The following is a 14,385-nucleotide window of genomic DNA, read 5'->3' as shown; positions in this document are numbered from 1 at the left end:
AGGCAGAAAAGCAGGAAACATTACATTCCCATGTCAGAAATGCAAGGCTTGCACAAACACACTGTAAGGTGGTCTACAGGAGATGAAAATGTTAGGAACACTTGTTTTCTTCTAGGGGCTTACTGAGTTGTAATTTAGGGCATTCAAGCTAAATTGACAGTCACAATCCATGTTATAAGAAGCCATCGTTCCCCAAGCCACTCTTTCCAAGCCTACTGGCATGACTTGAGTACCTCCACGTAACTGAGAACAGGTGGGGTTCTCCGAGCCTGCTCACACCCGGAGTACTTTGGCTTACTTGCAGGAACTGCTAACCCTTGGTGTTGCCGAGACGGCTCACTCCAATCCGGTCCAGAGGAACTCCAAACCGTCTCTTAGGCAGCTCAACCACTTTCCTGCATGGGGAAAAAAAGCAAAGAAGGAGGGAAAGAACTGGGTAAAGACATCACAGGAATAATCAAAATGTTACTACATCGTTGATTCCTCCATTCATCCCACTAACAACTTATTGTTCAGACAGAACAGCTGTGCAGGAGCAGCCAAAGATGAGTGTTTAAAAATAAGGTGCTTCATTTGTCTTACAAAAGAATAGGCAGGAATTGTACCTGTTTTACAGACTGGCTGATGTTGATCCACTATCCCTGTTTTTATTTGGCAGCAAACAAATAACTTCACAGGTTAACTGCTATTCATAAAAGAAAGGTGATACATTGCATGTATAAAGGGGAATTGCTTCATGCATGGTATCATATACTTCAGGTGACCCATTAGCCTGGATCTTTGAAATCTCCAGGGCCAACTGCAAGGAGATGAAAGTATTGCAGGGTAACAGAGGGGACAAGTCAGAGGAGCCCTAGCAGGATTTTCCTATGGGGTCTGCTGCAATACACTGTTCTCAAAATTGTATAGGGGCAACCCTTTGATGAGACTGAAAATGGGAGTTTTTTGGTTTTGGTTTTTTTCTCCATATGGTACATTTCCTGATGATTTGATGAATGAGGGCATGAGGAATGTGTGAAAGAAGTTCTATGCAGGAATATTTTATTATGATTTTTTTTTAATATAGAAAAGAATTTTCCCATCTTAAGTCAGCATTTTTGAGCATTTTTTCCACCAGCAGAAGTTTTATTGTAATTAATTGTGGAAATGGTGAGATTTTCTGCAGCTGAGAATAACCTCAACTTTTGCCGTTGGAAATACTTGCCAGTGAAATGCAGGTCCAAGAGAAGCCCTGGAAGATGAACTCTTTTCTTTATCTGTCTTTGTCAAGGAACATAAATAAAAAGACATTTTGTTCTGTGAGTTGGCAAATGCAAAGTAACTAGCAGGAGAGCATGCTATGGTGCACTCAAGTCTAACTCTATGTGCTAGCACTGCCATGCTCACTCAGCCTGTGGCTTTGGGGGCTCTGCACACCCTGCCCAGGACTATCTGTCTAGTCCATGGTCTCATCTGAGCAGTCTCCTTTCCTCACACTTCTCGGGCATGGGCTGAAGCCCAGAGGCATTGTTCCAGCATCAGCAGCCCATTTCACACTGACTCTTTTCTAGCTACTTTTCAGATGAGGTCAAGAAACGGGAATTGACAGTGTACCACGTATGTAGGGAACACCACATCGGTCACGCCGGAGTGGCTACAGAACATCGCAAATGAAGGGGAGCTGTTTGTGTAGCCCTCACTGTCCCTTCCTCAAACACCTAGGTATCCAGCACTGTTGCACTAAGCCATAGGGAAAGCAAAGGGGAAGCAAGCCAAGGGCTAATTCTCAGTGTGTTGCCTTAAGGGCAGCACTCTTTTTCTCCCCAGGTGTAGGCACAAGCTGGTGCGGGGCAGGTGGGAGACTTGGGCTGCTGGAGTCTCGCTGAGCCTGACTTGATAAAAAGGGGAATTAAGTTCCAGATTGGATTACGGGGGGGGGTGGGGGGGTGGGGGGGGTGGTTCTGCATCATTAGTTGTAACACCGTCATGCTCTGTAGTTAAACAGAGAAGAAGATGTAATCCCCTGCCGAGGAGAAAGGCTGAGCAGGCAGGCAGCGCGGCGGAGCTTCCCCTCTCGTGGCCATCCCGAGCCACAAGAGGACGGCCACTGCTCCCTCCCCAGCCTGCCACCCCGCTTCCATCGTCCAAACCAGGCTGTGCCTATTTCAGCACTTACTAGGGACAAAGTGATGTTCTCTATTTAAAATAGCCTTTTCTAAGATTCCCGGAGTCTCTTTCTCTCCGTCTGTCTACGGATCTTTCTACATCTTCTGAAGACTCATGTCTTCTTGCATGCTTTTCACATGCACTCAAAGCTTTATAAATTGATGTTGATGAGGAAGATTAGGACCTGAGCCCTCCTGTAACTGGAGGGTGCGACAACAATCTGTTAAGTAGACTTATATTTGAACTGCTCTTTTTCAAAAGTTTCTGCTGTGTTGCCAGGCACTACACACACTGTATTAATTCAGGGGGTTGAATCTATTTAACAGCTTTCGCACTTCAAAAGTCATTATCTGGTCTCTAAAGGTGGTCTCTATTAGATGGTCTCTAACCATCTCAGCTGGTACAGGAATGGTCTGTTATCTGCTGTGTGCATGACAGTCCTCTCTTTTACTGCTCTGTGTGCAGCACCCTCTGCCTCTTTCCACCTAAAGGTACAGCCTTTCTACTGTTTCGTAGCACTCATCTGATCTGTGGTCCGTGCTGATGGTAGTATCTGACTATCGATGCAGTGATCAAGGCAGCTCAGATGGTTCTAATAAATGAGTCAATCCCAAACTCAAAAGCTAATTAGCTCCCCCAAAGTGATAATCTCAATGCAAAACTGCAAACTGTGCTGATGATGCTGGGAAAGGAGGAATTTTGTGCAGTGTGTCACTCATTTGCATGAGCTCATTATTCAGAGACAAGCTGTTAGAAAACTTGGACAATTTTCACCACAATTTCCCTTTTTTGTGTTTTTTTTCCTTGTGCTACACATAGAATGAAACAAGATTTCCACCCAGAAAGCATGAGACAAATCGGGAATACCATGTACTTTTGCAAAAAAAGGCACTGCAGCTTCAAAAATTACCTTGTATTTCTTCCCCTGGAAAGGAAAAACATGCTAAAAAGCAAAGAAAGAATGAGCTGATTCTGATCTCTTAAAGAGATATACAGAACAGAATAGTTCTACTACTCAAGGTTTTAAGAATTTTGTATTTTATCACTTTTGGCTGCAGTCAAAAAGTCCCAGTAGCAGACTGGGTGGATAAATGGAAAAACAAGAAAATATTGCAAAATTCTGTTTGAAAAAAATACTTGTAATGTTGACTGGCTCTCGTGAATACTTTCCACTTCCAGATTAAGCTTTAAGCATGTTATTAAATACTTTGTGGCATTGGGGATTCCATCCAAAAGAAGACAGTTACCAGAAGAAGGGAACAAGACAGTTAAGCTCTTTCAGATGTAGTGAACAGCCCCTTGAGCTTTGCCCCTAACTCACTGGCTCTCCCCAGCCATATCAAGTGTCATTGCTTAGCTCTGTTATAAACATGCTTATCTTCAAATATGTACTGTGAATGTATTGCTGTACTGCTGTATTCATTAAACTCTGGCTTGTCGTAAGTTGATCAAGGTCTTGAAGCCCATTCTATGACCTGTCTGATCATTTTCATGATGTGTTCTTCATCTTGATATTCAAGATGTGCACACCACCACACCTTCTCTTCACCCTAGCCTCAGGAACACCTAGTCCTGCCCCTCTGCTTTTGAACCTCAGGCATATTTTTGCTTTAAATAATCTCATGATCAAAAAGGCAGTTTTAAACTGAATGTTAGTTCACATCAGTGGAAAGAAATGTACTAAAAAAAATGCATATGCTTGAACGTTCATTGTTAGCTGTATGGCACTGTGGGGATAAATGAACTAGTGAGTGTATTATTCACCACAGTTGAAGGATCACACACCATACAACCAGAATGGTTTCTGTAGCAATTCTGGTACCCTGATCAGAGGCACCTCACAACTGACCAGTAAACCTGCTGGTGGCTAAAGCTAAATCTGTGTCCAGGACACCTACCAACAGCCTTCTTCCAACTTTATCACTGGTAGGAGCATCTAAGAATTTACCTCTGTTTGCCTTTAGCATCCACAGAGGTCGAAGAAATCCTGTCGATCGGAGAGCCAAATCCTGGGAAACTTCTTTTCTTCTTGGTCTCAGTCACCTCATTCTCCAGAGACACCAGCTCATCAAGAAGGAACAGTTTGGCTGCCAGCTTGGTGGCTGACTTCTCGTCACTGGCAATGGGATGCGCTCCCAGGCCCAGAGCAGCAGAAGGCTCCAAAGGCTGCAAAAGAAAGGGGGTATGTTTGCTTGCTGCTCAAGTTCCAGAAAAAAAACATTTCAGCCAGTGTCCCAGCAGCAGTCCTATAAATACGTAATCACTAGGATACTAAACCTGGGCCAATGTGTTAAAACAAAGTTCCTTCTGTGAAACATGGCCATTTTCCTTCCACAGGAGTTTGCCATAAAAGGTTGGGATTTTTTTTTTTTAATAGAATTGAACTTGCCTTCATTATTATTGCAAGAATTATCAAAATTTATTACTTCATAAAGCCTGTTTCTGTAGGCCAGCCCACTATACCTATCTCAGCAGTGTGATTAGTATCACTTATACCATGAGCTGAGTAATTTAATCTTTTTAAAAAATGCAATGACCATTACTAGACTCCAATATCCACCCTGATATTTTTTAGAAAACTGATTTTCAGTTTTGAAATGAATGCTAATAATTAGTTATGAAAACTTATACAGAACTTGCCATCCAAAGCTGACAAATTAAATAATCGTTACGCAAAAAATATCCCAAGATAAACTTGCTCAGCATTGACGTTCAAAGAATTTATGCAGTAACACTATGTGGGGAGGACAAAAGGAAAGAACAGTATGTTCACTCGACACAGAATTTTGAACCTTAGTTACGACATTAGGCTTAAAACCTTTTCAAAACCAAACTCTACTTTGCTATCCAGAATAGCTGAGAATATTGGGGTCTATCAAGAGAGAAATGAGACAAATCAAAGTGAAATATTTACATTGCAAATAACAGAAAAATATAGGGCAGCAGCTAGTCTACGAAAGCAGGTGTCAAGCTCAAATCATTCTCTCTTCAGATGAAATGTTTGCCTTCTTGCTCCACTTGTTCTTTACAGAATTAGATAAAAATTTCTAACCAAAACTTTTATTATATGCCTTGAAGCAGGTTTTTCTCTCTCTTTAGAAGCACACCACTATCCTTCTTACTCATACACAGGGGGTTTAGTACACATGTAAAAGAAGCCATCGCATGGATGATGTAATATGCTCGTATCTACTGCGGTCCACACCATAGTTGTTGTGATGACATTTCTCACTACTGATGAGTGGCATAACTGGTGATGGAGTGCATAAAACTGTGATCTTTATATAAGGAGGAGCACACGCCCACCATGATCACACAAATGATGTAGCACAGTTAATACTTTTGTAAAGGATCTCATATTGTCCTCAGACTTTACTTTTTATGAGCCTCAAGTGCACTGAGCAATCCTTTCTGTTCCCTTTCAGGGTTATAAAACTTTCATAGAAGTTTGCAACAAAATTATGCCTTTAAAAAAGACTGAACTCTCCCTTCTGGTTGGTGGGGATAAATATCTACAATAACACTTGAAATTAGAAGGTAAAAACCAGCCTCTGCTCTTGAGTACTTTGTGCAGTCCCACTTACTTGGTCTTAAAAAGGATATAATAGAACTGTAAAAAGTAAAGAGACAGTTAAAATGATAATCAGAAGTAGACAACAGTTTTCCTATGGTGAACCACTGAACAAAGCACAACTTCACAGATAGGCAGAGAGATAAGTGTGGGGACAAGGGCATAAACTTATGGACAGCAAAGAGGTAAATAAAGACTAGTAATTTTTTCCTCAAGAAAAAGAGCTCCCCAGTCCACCCAGTGAAGTCATCAGATGGCGGATTTAAAATAAATATAAGGAGCTACTTTTTAAACGCATCACATAGATGAAGTGGAACGCATTGCAAAAGGACGTAATGGATAGCAAGATTTTAAACTGTTTCAAAGATAAATTCAGGCCCATCAGTAGCTAAAACATGCCCTGGCCAAGTGCAAGTCTCTGGATCAGGAAGTCTCTGAGATGTTCTGTTCTTATATTCTTTTCACAAAAATCTATCATTGGTAGAGACAGGATACCAGGTCTCTGTGGCATCAGAACAGCAGCTGCTGCAGCACTGATGTGGGGAGTGATTTCCCCAAGCCCTATTTTCTATAACAAATATTATTTTGTATAATCAGGGCATGCTCACTTGAAGACAGAGAGCAAGGTAGAAGGATCCATCAGTATTCTTCACTATGCATCTAACTTCTAAGCTGATCTTAAAAACCTATGTAAAGACCCTACAGCAAACAGCGCTACTTTGATTAAACTTTTAGACCCTTGATGTTTTTATGGCATGAAACCGTTACATAAATACCTTTCCTGCCAGATCTGTTTTATGTCAAGATGACGTGAAAAAAGAGAATGCAGAAGTATTTTCAGGTGCAACCTCTGCACATTGTACTGGATGAAACATGAGACAGTTCCCATTTCATCCACTGCTTTCCTTCGCAAGCTTAGGCAAGTTACTTTGCTCCTTCCCACTCCTTGACTCTTCTGTCTCCTTTGATTTGTAACTTTTGTGCAGGTGGTCTTCTCTCAGGGATGTCCTTATGGCTTCTGAAAGCTGTAGACTTCTCATGCTATTATTTGTCTTTAAGAAGAATGAAACCTTCCTTTCAGTGATAGAGGAGTTTGCTTCCCCACCCCCATCACCTCCTTCCTCTCTTCACTAAGTTCTCTATCCAAAGTCACTGGACAATGTTTTAACATACAGAAAATCCCATGGTGCTTCAGGAGAGGTTGCATGAATCTGAGTGAGGGTTAATTCTGCCTGTCCTCCCAGAGTCATGCAATTTGCATCACTCTTTTCACTGGGGAAGTTGTCCTGCTCCTGCTTTGCCCTCACAGAGTCAATACCAACCGTTTGCCTTTCAACACAGTTTGGAGACCATGGTGTCTTCCACACTCTGTGGCCAGGAACAACCAGAGGAAGAGCAGGGTTATGTGACAACCACCAGAAACATTCACCTACCTCTAGTGCTGCCTCTGTGAGGAGCACCGAGCTAGAATGCCACTGCAGCAGGGTAATCACAAGGGCCAAATGCACCAATACAAGCTGGAACTGCAGCATCTGTAAAAGAGAACAATCTATTAATGGCTTCACAGATGCATTCCCGACTTCCCAGAGGAACCTCGCTCCAAAGGTCTTTAAGAAGTGAAAGCACAGAGAGATTCTGTTCTCATGGCTGTTAATAGGTTTTATCTTACAGAGTCACTGCATAAAGACCAGATAGTGCCAGCTGAGTGCCCTTCACCTCTGAGTGCAGAATCAGCTCCCTCCTCTTTGCTCTTTTACAGCCCTGCAAATCTTTTAATTCCTCTCTGCACAAGGGGCCAGTCCTTGCAGTGACAGGAGTAATGAATGCAAACTTGTGTTAAAAGCAGATGAACTAGACACTCACCTGTTAGCAGGGAGACTTTGGCTTATAGCCACCCAGGTCGACCCTGACCTCCCCACATGCTGGACGCCTGTAAGGTGTTACAGAAATCATATACCTCCCCAGCAGCATTTTGAAAGCAAGGCTGCATTTCACCAGTCTCCAACATGAGTTAATCGTAGCCACAACTTCCAAGATCTTCTTGGGATCCTGGAATAAAGTTATCCATCTCCCACATCTGGGAAAATCTTACATGGGAATCCATCACTCAGACTGATGGTGTTCTGACCGCATGCCACAGCTGCAGAACTGCAGATGCCTACAAAGCCTTTAAATAATGCAGGGAGAGACAAGTTTTGGGAGGCTGTCCTGGTTTTGGCTGGGATAGAGTTAATTTTCTTCCTAGTAGCTGGTATAATGCTGTGATTTGGATTTAGGATGAGAATAATGTTGATAGCACAGTGATGTTTCAGTGGTTTAGTTTAGTGCTTACACAGAGTCAAAGCATTTTCTGCTTCTCACCTCACCCCACCAGCGAGGTGGCTGGGGGTGCACAAGAAGCTGGGATGGGACACATCCCAACTGACCCGAACTGACCAAAGGGCTATTCCATACCATATGATGTCATGCTCAGTATATAAAGCTGGGGAAGAAGAAGGAAGGATGGGACGTTCGGAGTGATGGCGTTTGTCTTCCCAAGTAACCATTACGCGTGATGGAGCCCTGCTTTCCTGGAGATGGCTGAACACCTGCCTGCCCATGGGAAGGAGCGAATGAATTCCTTGCTTTGCTCTGCTTGCGTGAGTGGCTTTTGCTTTACTTATTAAACTGTTCTTATCTCAACCCACGAGTTTTCTCACTTTTAATCTTCTGATTCTCCCCCCAGTCCCACCAGGGAGGAGTGAGCGAGCGGCTGTGTGGTGCTTAGTTGCTGGCTGGGGTTAAACCACGACAGTCCTTTTTGGTGCCCAACGTGGGGCTCAAAGGGCTTGAGAAAATGACAGATTTGATTGGAATGTGCTAGATAGAATTTATCGCTGTTATTGCTGTTTAGCTATTAATTTGCAGGCTTCAGTGCTTGCCATGGGGCTTGCTTGCCTTACTGTATATTAGAGTCTAGTGCTCCTTAGTGGCTGCTTTTTGCTTCTGCAGCTTGCTGTAATGCTGTACTGTTTATCCCCTTTACTCTGCTGTGCCTGGGAACATTTTGATAACAGCAGTGGTGTTGCACATGGGCTGGCAGATGGCCAGTTGCTGTTTCTGTGCTGCTGTACTGGACAGGCTGGAACTCCAGTGCCAACTTGAGTCGAAGGGACCTGTGGATGAGTTCACATGGGAGCAGGACACCCCGAAGCATCTGTGGCCATGGATAAGCCCATGCCAGAGCAGCTACCTTTCGAAGCATCTGTGGCTGTGGTCATGTCTGTGCCGCAGCAGGTATACCTCTGAAGTGATTGGGGCCCAAGGATAAGTCCACGCTGGAGAAGGTACACTTCAAAGCACCTGTGGCTGTGGATAAGTCCATGCTGCAGCAGGTACACCTTGAGGCATCAGTGGCTGTGCATGAGGTCATGCTGGAGCACCTCAAAGCATGTGGCCGTGGATAAACCCACAACAGAGCAGGTGCTTCCCTGAAGGGACTGCAGCCATGGGTAAGGACATGTTGGAGCAGGTTTACTTTCTGAAGGGACTGTGGCTGTGGGTAAGGCCACACTGGAGCAGATCTGTCTCTGAAGGGATTGTGGCCCATGGAGAAGGCCATGCTGGAACAGGTGCACCTCAAAGCGGCTGCAGTCTGGATAAGTCCAAGCCAGAGCAGGGCAAGGGGAGGAGTTCATTGCAATGTTAAACCCTATAACCTGGCCCAAAGGGACCAGGGGTGGAGATTGTAATGGATATACCTTTAAATTGTTGTAAACCATTATTTGAGTTGCCTGTTATAGGAATTACTATAGCAGGAACCACCTGAACCAATGGAGGACAAGCCTTACAAGAAGCAGTGCAAGTGCAGCAGTGACCCGACCTGAGCTGGCTTTGGTGCCCATTAACTCCATGCAACTCACCACCTCTCCTGTCCTGAGTGACCACCATAACAGATGGAGCCCAAAGTCATGGACTAAATGAACTCAACAGACATTTTGTGGACATTTGCAGACATTTTACAGATATTTCACAGGGGTGGTCCATAGACTAAGGGAATGATATCTGTGCATTATATCAAAGGATGGGAAGGGGGGTGGTGCGTAATGAGAATGTATTGGATAGTGTGAGACCTGAGCATGACGTAAATGGTATGGAATAAGGGGTGGAGAATGTACTGGTTTTGGCTGGGATAGAGTTAATTTTCTTCCTAGTAGCTAATACAGTGCTGTGTTTTGGATTTAGGATGCGAATAATGTTGATAACACAGTGATGTTTTAGTTGTTGCTGAGCAGTGCTTACACTAAGTCAAGGACTTTTCAGCTTCTCATACTGCCCTACCAGCAAAATAGGCTGGGGGTGCACAAGAAGCTGGAAGGGGGCACAGCCAGGACAGCTGAGCCCAACTGAACAAAGGGGTATTCCATACCTTATGATGTGTCGTGGTTTAGCCCCAGCCGGCAGCTAAGCACCATGCAGCCGCTCGCTCACTCCCCCTCGGTGGGATGGGGGAGAGAATCGGAAGAGCAAAAGTAAGAAAACTTGAGGGTTGAGATAAAAACAGTTTAATAGGGAAAGCAAAAGCCGCGCACGCAAGCAAAGCAAAGCAAGGAATTCATTCACTACTTCCCATGGGCAGGCAGGTGTTCAGCCATCTCCAAGAAAGCAGGGCTCCATCACGCGTAATGGTTACTTGGGAAGACAAACGCCATCACTCCAATGTCCCCCCTTCCTTCTTCTTCCCCAGCTTTATATACTGAGCATGACGTCATGTGGTATGGAATAGCCCTTTGGTCAGTTTGGGTCAGCTGTCCTGGCTGTGTCCCCTCCCAGCTTCTTCTGCACCTGGCAGAGCATGGGAAGCTGAAAAGTCCTTGACTAGTACAGCAGCAACTAAAACATCTCTGTATTATCAACACTGTCTTCAGCACAAATCCAAAACATAGCCCCATACCAGCCGCTATGAAGAAAATTAACTCTGTCTCAGCTGAAACCAGGACATGATGTCATACTCAGCATATAAAGCTGGGGGGAGAAGGAAGGATGGGACGTTCGGAGTGATGGCATTTATCTTCCCAAGTAACCATTAGGCGTGATGGAGCCCTGCTTTCCTGGAGATGGCTGAACACCTGCCTGCCCATGGGAAGGAGTGAATGAATTCCTTGCTTTGCTTTGCTTGTGTGCACAGCTTTTGCTTTACTTATTAAACTGTTCTTATCTCAACCCATGAGTTTTCTCACTTTTACTCTTCTGATTCTTTCCCCCTGGTCCCACCGGCGAGGAGTGAGCGAGCGGCTGTGTGGTGCTTAGTTGCCAGCTGGGATTAAACCACGACAGAGGCTCAGGATCAGGAAGCTGCTTTCTGCAGGGGTTTCTTTGGCCATGAGTTTAGGCTACATTGTTTAAGCCCTTGTTTGGATCCAGCTCTTAAAACCTGACATGCCTTCAACTCACCCAGGTGGGAATATTTCTGCTGATGTTAATAAGAACTAGGCTGGGACCTCTAGTGCCAAAGGTATCTGCCAATTTGCTGATTATTCTGTCTCCAGGTCCTGCCTCACAGTATAATTCAAGCCTGATTCTGCCATTCTGTGCTGACTCTCCACTTGGCAAAAGCAGAAGTAGAAAGGATGTATAAATACATTTCTCTGATGTACGATAGTTGTTTTATCCTCTGCGTAGAAAACTTCCCATTAGATCGGGCAGAAAACACATGGTAAAAAACATTTGGCTTTTACATTACATCCCACATTACAAAAGAGAAAAGCCACAAAAGTGTTTGGAGTCCAGTTTTAAAAAGTAAAGAAATTTGTAGTGTTGTTTCTTGAAAGTCTGTTTCTTGCTTGGCTTTTTCAATACATTTTACATGTGCTTCTGTTACTTGGTTACCCCATTGTATAATTTTTTTTTTATATTGTCCATGAGGGATCAGCAGTGAGGAAGAAAGCTGCTGGTTATTCTGTAGGGGTGAAGCAGACTAAGTTCACTGGAATCAAAGGACAAAGACAAAGCAATAAGCCAGGTGGTACCACTGTCTCTCAGTCTGATGGCAACAGCCATTAAAGCCAGACAAGGGTCTGTCTTGGTGTTTTTAAAGCTGTAACCCTCTACAATGTATATTTTTGTATGTGGGTGTGCATTGAAATTTGAAGTAGTAGTCTACTACCTTCGAAGGTAACCACATCCTGATTATTTGGATACAGAGACATAAAAATAAATGGCAAGGTTAAAAACACATGTTTATTATGGTTTAAGGTCTGTGCTGGTATTCATTCAACCCAAAGACCAAAGAGCTAAAAATAGCAACTGGTACACTAATCAAAATAAACATTAAGGCACCTGCAACACAAAAGACATTTGATTAACTGGTCAGAACTTGACGCCAGTGAAACTAGAAGCAGAGGAAATTGTAAGGACTTAAAGCTTGGCTCTAGTTCCCATAGAAATGAGTAGCTAAGAAGCAATGTCACTGGTTTAAAAGGGAGCAAAACTAAGTCCAGCAAGATCCTGTTGTGCTGATTTTCATGCAGTGTTGTGACCGGGCGGCAGAAAGAAGCAGGTTTGTTCTAGTGGAGCAGTTTAGCTCTAGAAAAGTGTTTGCAAAACTAAGGGTGCAATGAGGACTCTGTAAACATAATTAAAATGCCACTGTCTTCTGCCAGCCTGCAACTTACCTTTCCACCTTCAGCCATGTCATAGGATCTTATTTGTTAAAAGCAGTTGTTGCTTTTTTTCCCTTGAGCTCATCTGTTGCAATTGGGTAAGCAGAGCCCTCCTGCCAAAAGGGGCTTACCCAGCCATGCACTGGTTATTGCTTCACCCCACCCACATTTTACCATGACCCATTCCAAGAGAGACCTAAAGTGAGGCTTGAGATTATTTGTTACTGAAGGAGAACAACCAAAGCTCTGACAACCACATGGGCCTTTGCAAGACGCATGCTTCCCACTTGTATTGAATTTCTATCCTTCTGGAAAACTCTTCACCACCAATTTCACAAAGATAGGTCAAAGGATTGGGGTATAATTCCATGTCTTTAGTATCTCAGGGTCTGGTCTGGTGTTATCTGACATAAAATATGGTTTACCCTTCACTAAATGTAATTGCAAGTCTGAAATTCAGACATATTTATGTGTTTTAATGATATTTTAGCTTGAAATGTGTCAAAACTAAAATTCCTTATATAATTAGGTATCTTTGTTGCAGGTCCAATTAAAATAAAATTAAAGATAAAAGAGAGAACATTATTCTACCTTATCAAAGCAGGATAAACATTCAAAACTTTTTCTTGGGAATCTGTGCAGAGCCATTTTCCAAGAAAAGATCACAAGAAAGCAAAATTCTTTACCAAACAGAAACTGTTAAGTCTCCAACATCAAACCAAAAGACTTAAAAGATGTTTTTCTTTTAAAGAAAAAAACAAAAAACAAAATGACATCCTGAAGATAAGTGGGCTGAACAAACCCCAGACAGCATGCAATTCATCACCAAGCTCCAAACCCAATGCCTGTCAAAAACGGTAACAGCTGTCATTGTTCTTACCCATTTGAACTATCATATTTCACATTACTGTGGAGATTACTCCGCAAGTATAAATCACAAGAGCTTTATTTTTCTTGCTGGCCTGTTAGCAAGAGAACTGAGGCAAGACATCATGCCTTGCACTGTAATCTTTCACTTCGGCTGCCACTACATATTGATGACTGTGCTCCGCTTGTTGTTGCAACACCAACACAGGACCTGCCCAAGCTCACCTGCAAATGAGGACCTTGCTCTTGCAATGAACACGTTGTGGCTGAGCCCAGAAGCCCTTGAGGTTTTGTGCTGTATGGTCCCAAATTGACCTGATGCAGAGCCAAGGCATGACTGTCCCATAGGCACTGGGAAGCTTCTGACAGTGCCCATTAGGGCTCCAGTCCTTCTGCTATACGAGCACTGGGATGGTACTGGTGAGCCCCCATCACCCATTAGCCATGAGGATCCCTCGTACCATGAAGATTCCAACCAGCTGGAGGAAATCATGGCTGTGTCTGCAAGTTACTGATGTATTTTGTTGCTGCTCCAAAGCCACAAAATAAAAAATTAACTGCTGCTACCTATCTTAATCAAATGTACCACTGAGTTCTAACATCGGCCTCACCAGCCTTGTACTGGACACCTGATGGGAATCTACCTTATGGCCAATAAAATTATGATGGATGAGTATCTTACCAAAAGAACAACTTATAAATAGGTTGTGTGAAGCTCTGAGAATAAGTCTGCTCTTGCTGAAACAAATTTGCCCTACTTTTAAAAGTTGTAGGATAGATCCTCTGAGCATATTCATTACCACAAAGCCAAAAATATGCCCATACCAGCAGTCCCAGTGATTTCAGAAACTCCTAACGGACCATGTATGTCTCAAGTGTAATTTTCTAGTCATGTAAATATCAAAGAAAGGGGAGAAAAATCAAAACAAATCCCACCCTCAGAAAAAAGAGCAGAGTCCAAAAATAGGTTAGAGTGGTGGTTTTGCTCTCATCCCACAGATGAGATATGGAGCACTTCTTACATACTGCTTTCTAAAAAGATACTGAAGCAAGACATACAAGCATGGGACTTGTGGCAAAATGAAATGTAAGCAGTCAGTATCAGGCACTTTATGTTATTAATAATGTGTTTTCTGGGGTAGATGTAGATTTTTAAACAAT

The 14,385-nt window shown here is 43.2% G+C and overlaps 1 protein-coding gene across 1 annotated transcript; it reads right to left on the bottom strand.

The window, feature by feature from the left end:
* Positions 1–310: 310 nt before the first annotated feature.
* OSTN (osteocrin) lies at positions 311–13,656 on the bottom strand. Its single transcript, XM_075509171.1, is given in 4 exon segments — positions 311–395; positions 4,094–4,311; positions 7,150–7,248; positions 13,450–13,656. Coding segments are annotated over 4 exon segments (609 nt in total).
* Between the last annotated feature and the right edge of the window lie 729 nt (positions 13,657–14,385).

Source organism: Mycteria americana, chromosome 7 (assembly GCF_035582795.1).
Source record: "Mycteria americana isolate JAX WOST 10 ecotype Jacksonville Zoo and Gardens chromosome 7, USCA_MyAme_1.0, whole genome shotgun sequence".
NCBI lineage: Eukaryota > Metazoa > Chordata > Aves > Ciconiiformes > Ciconiidae > Mycteria > Mycteria americana.
This window is presented reverse-complemented; position numbering and strand designations above follow the sequence as displayed.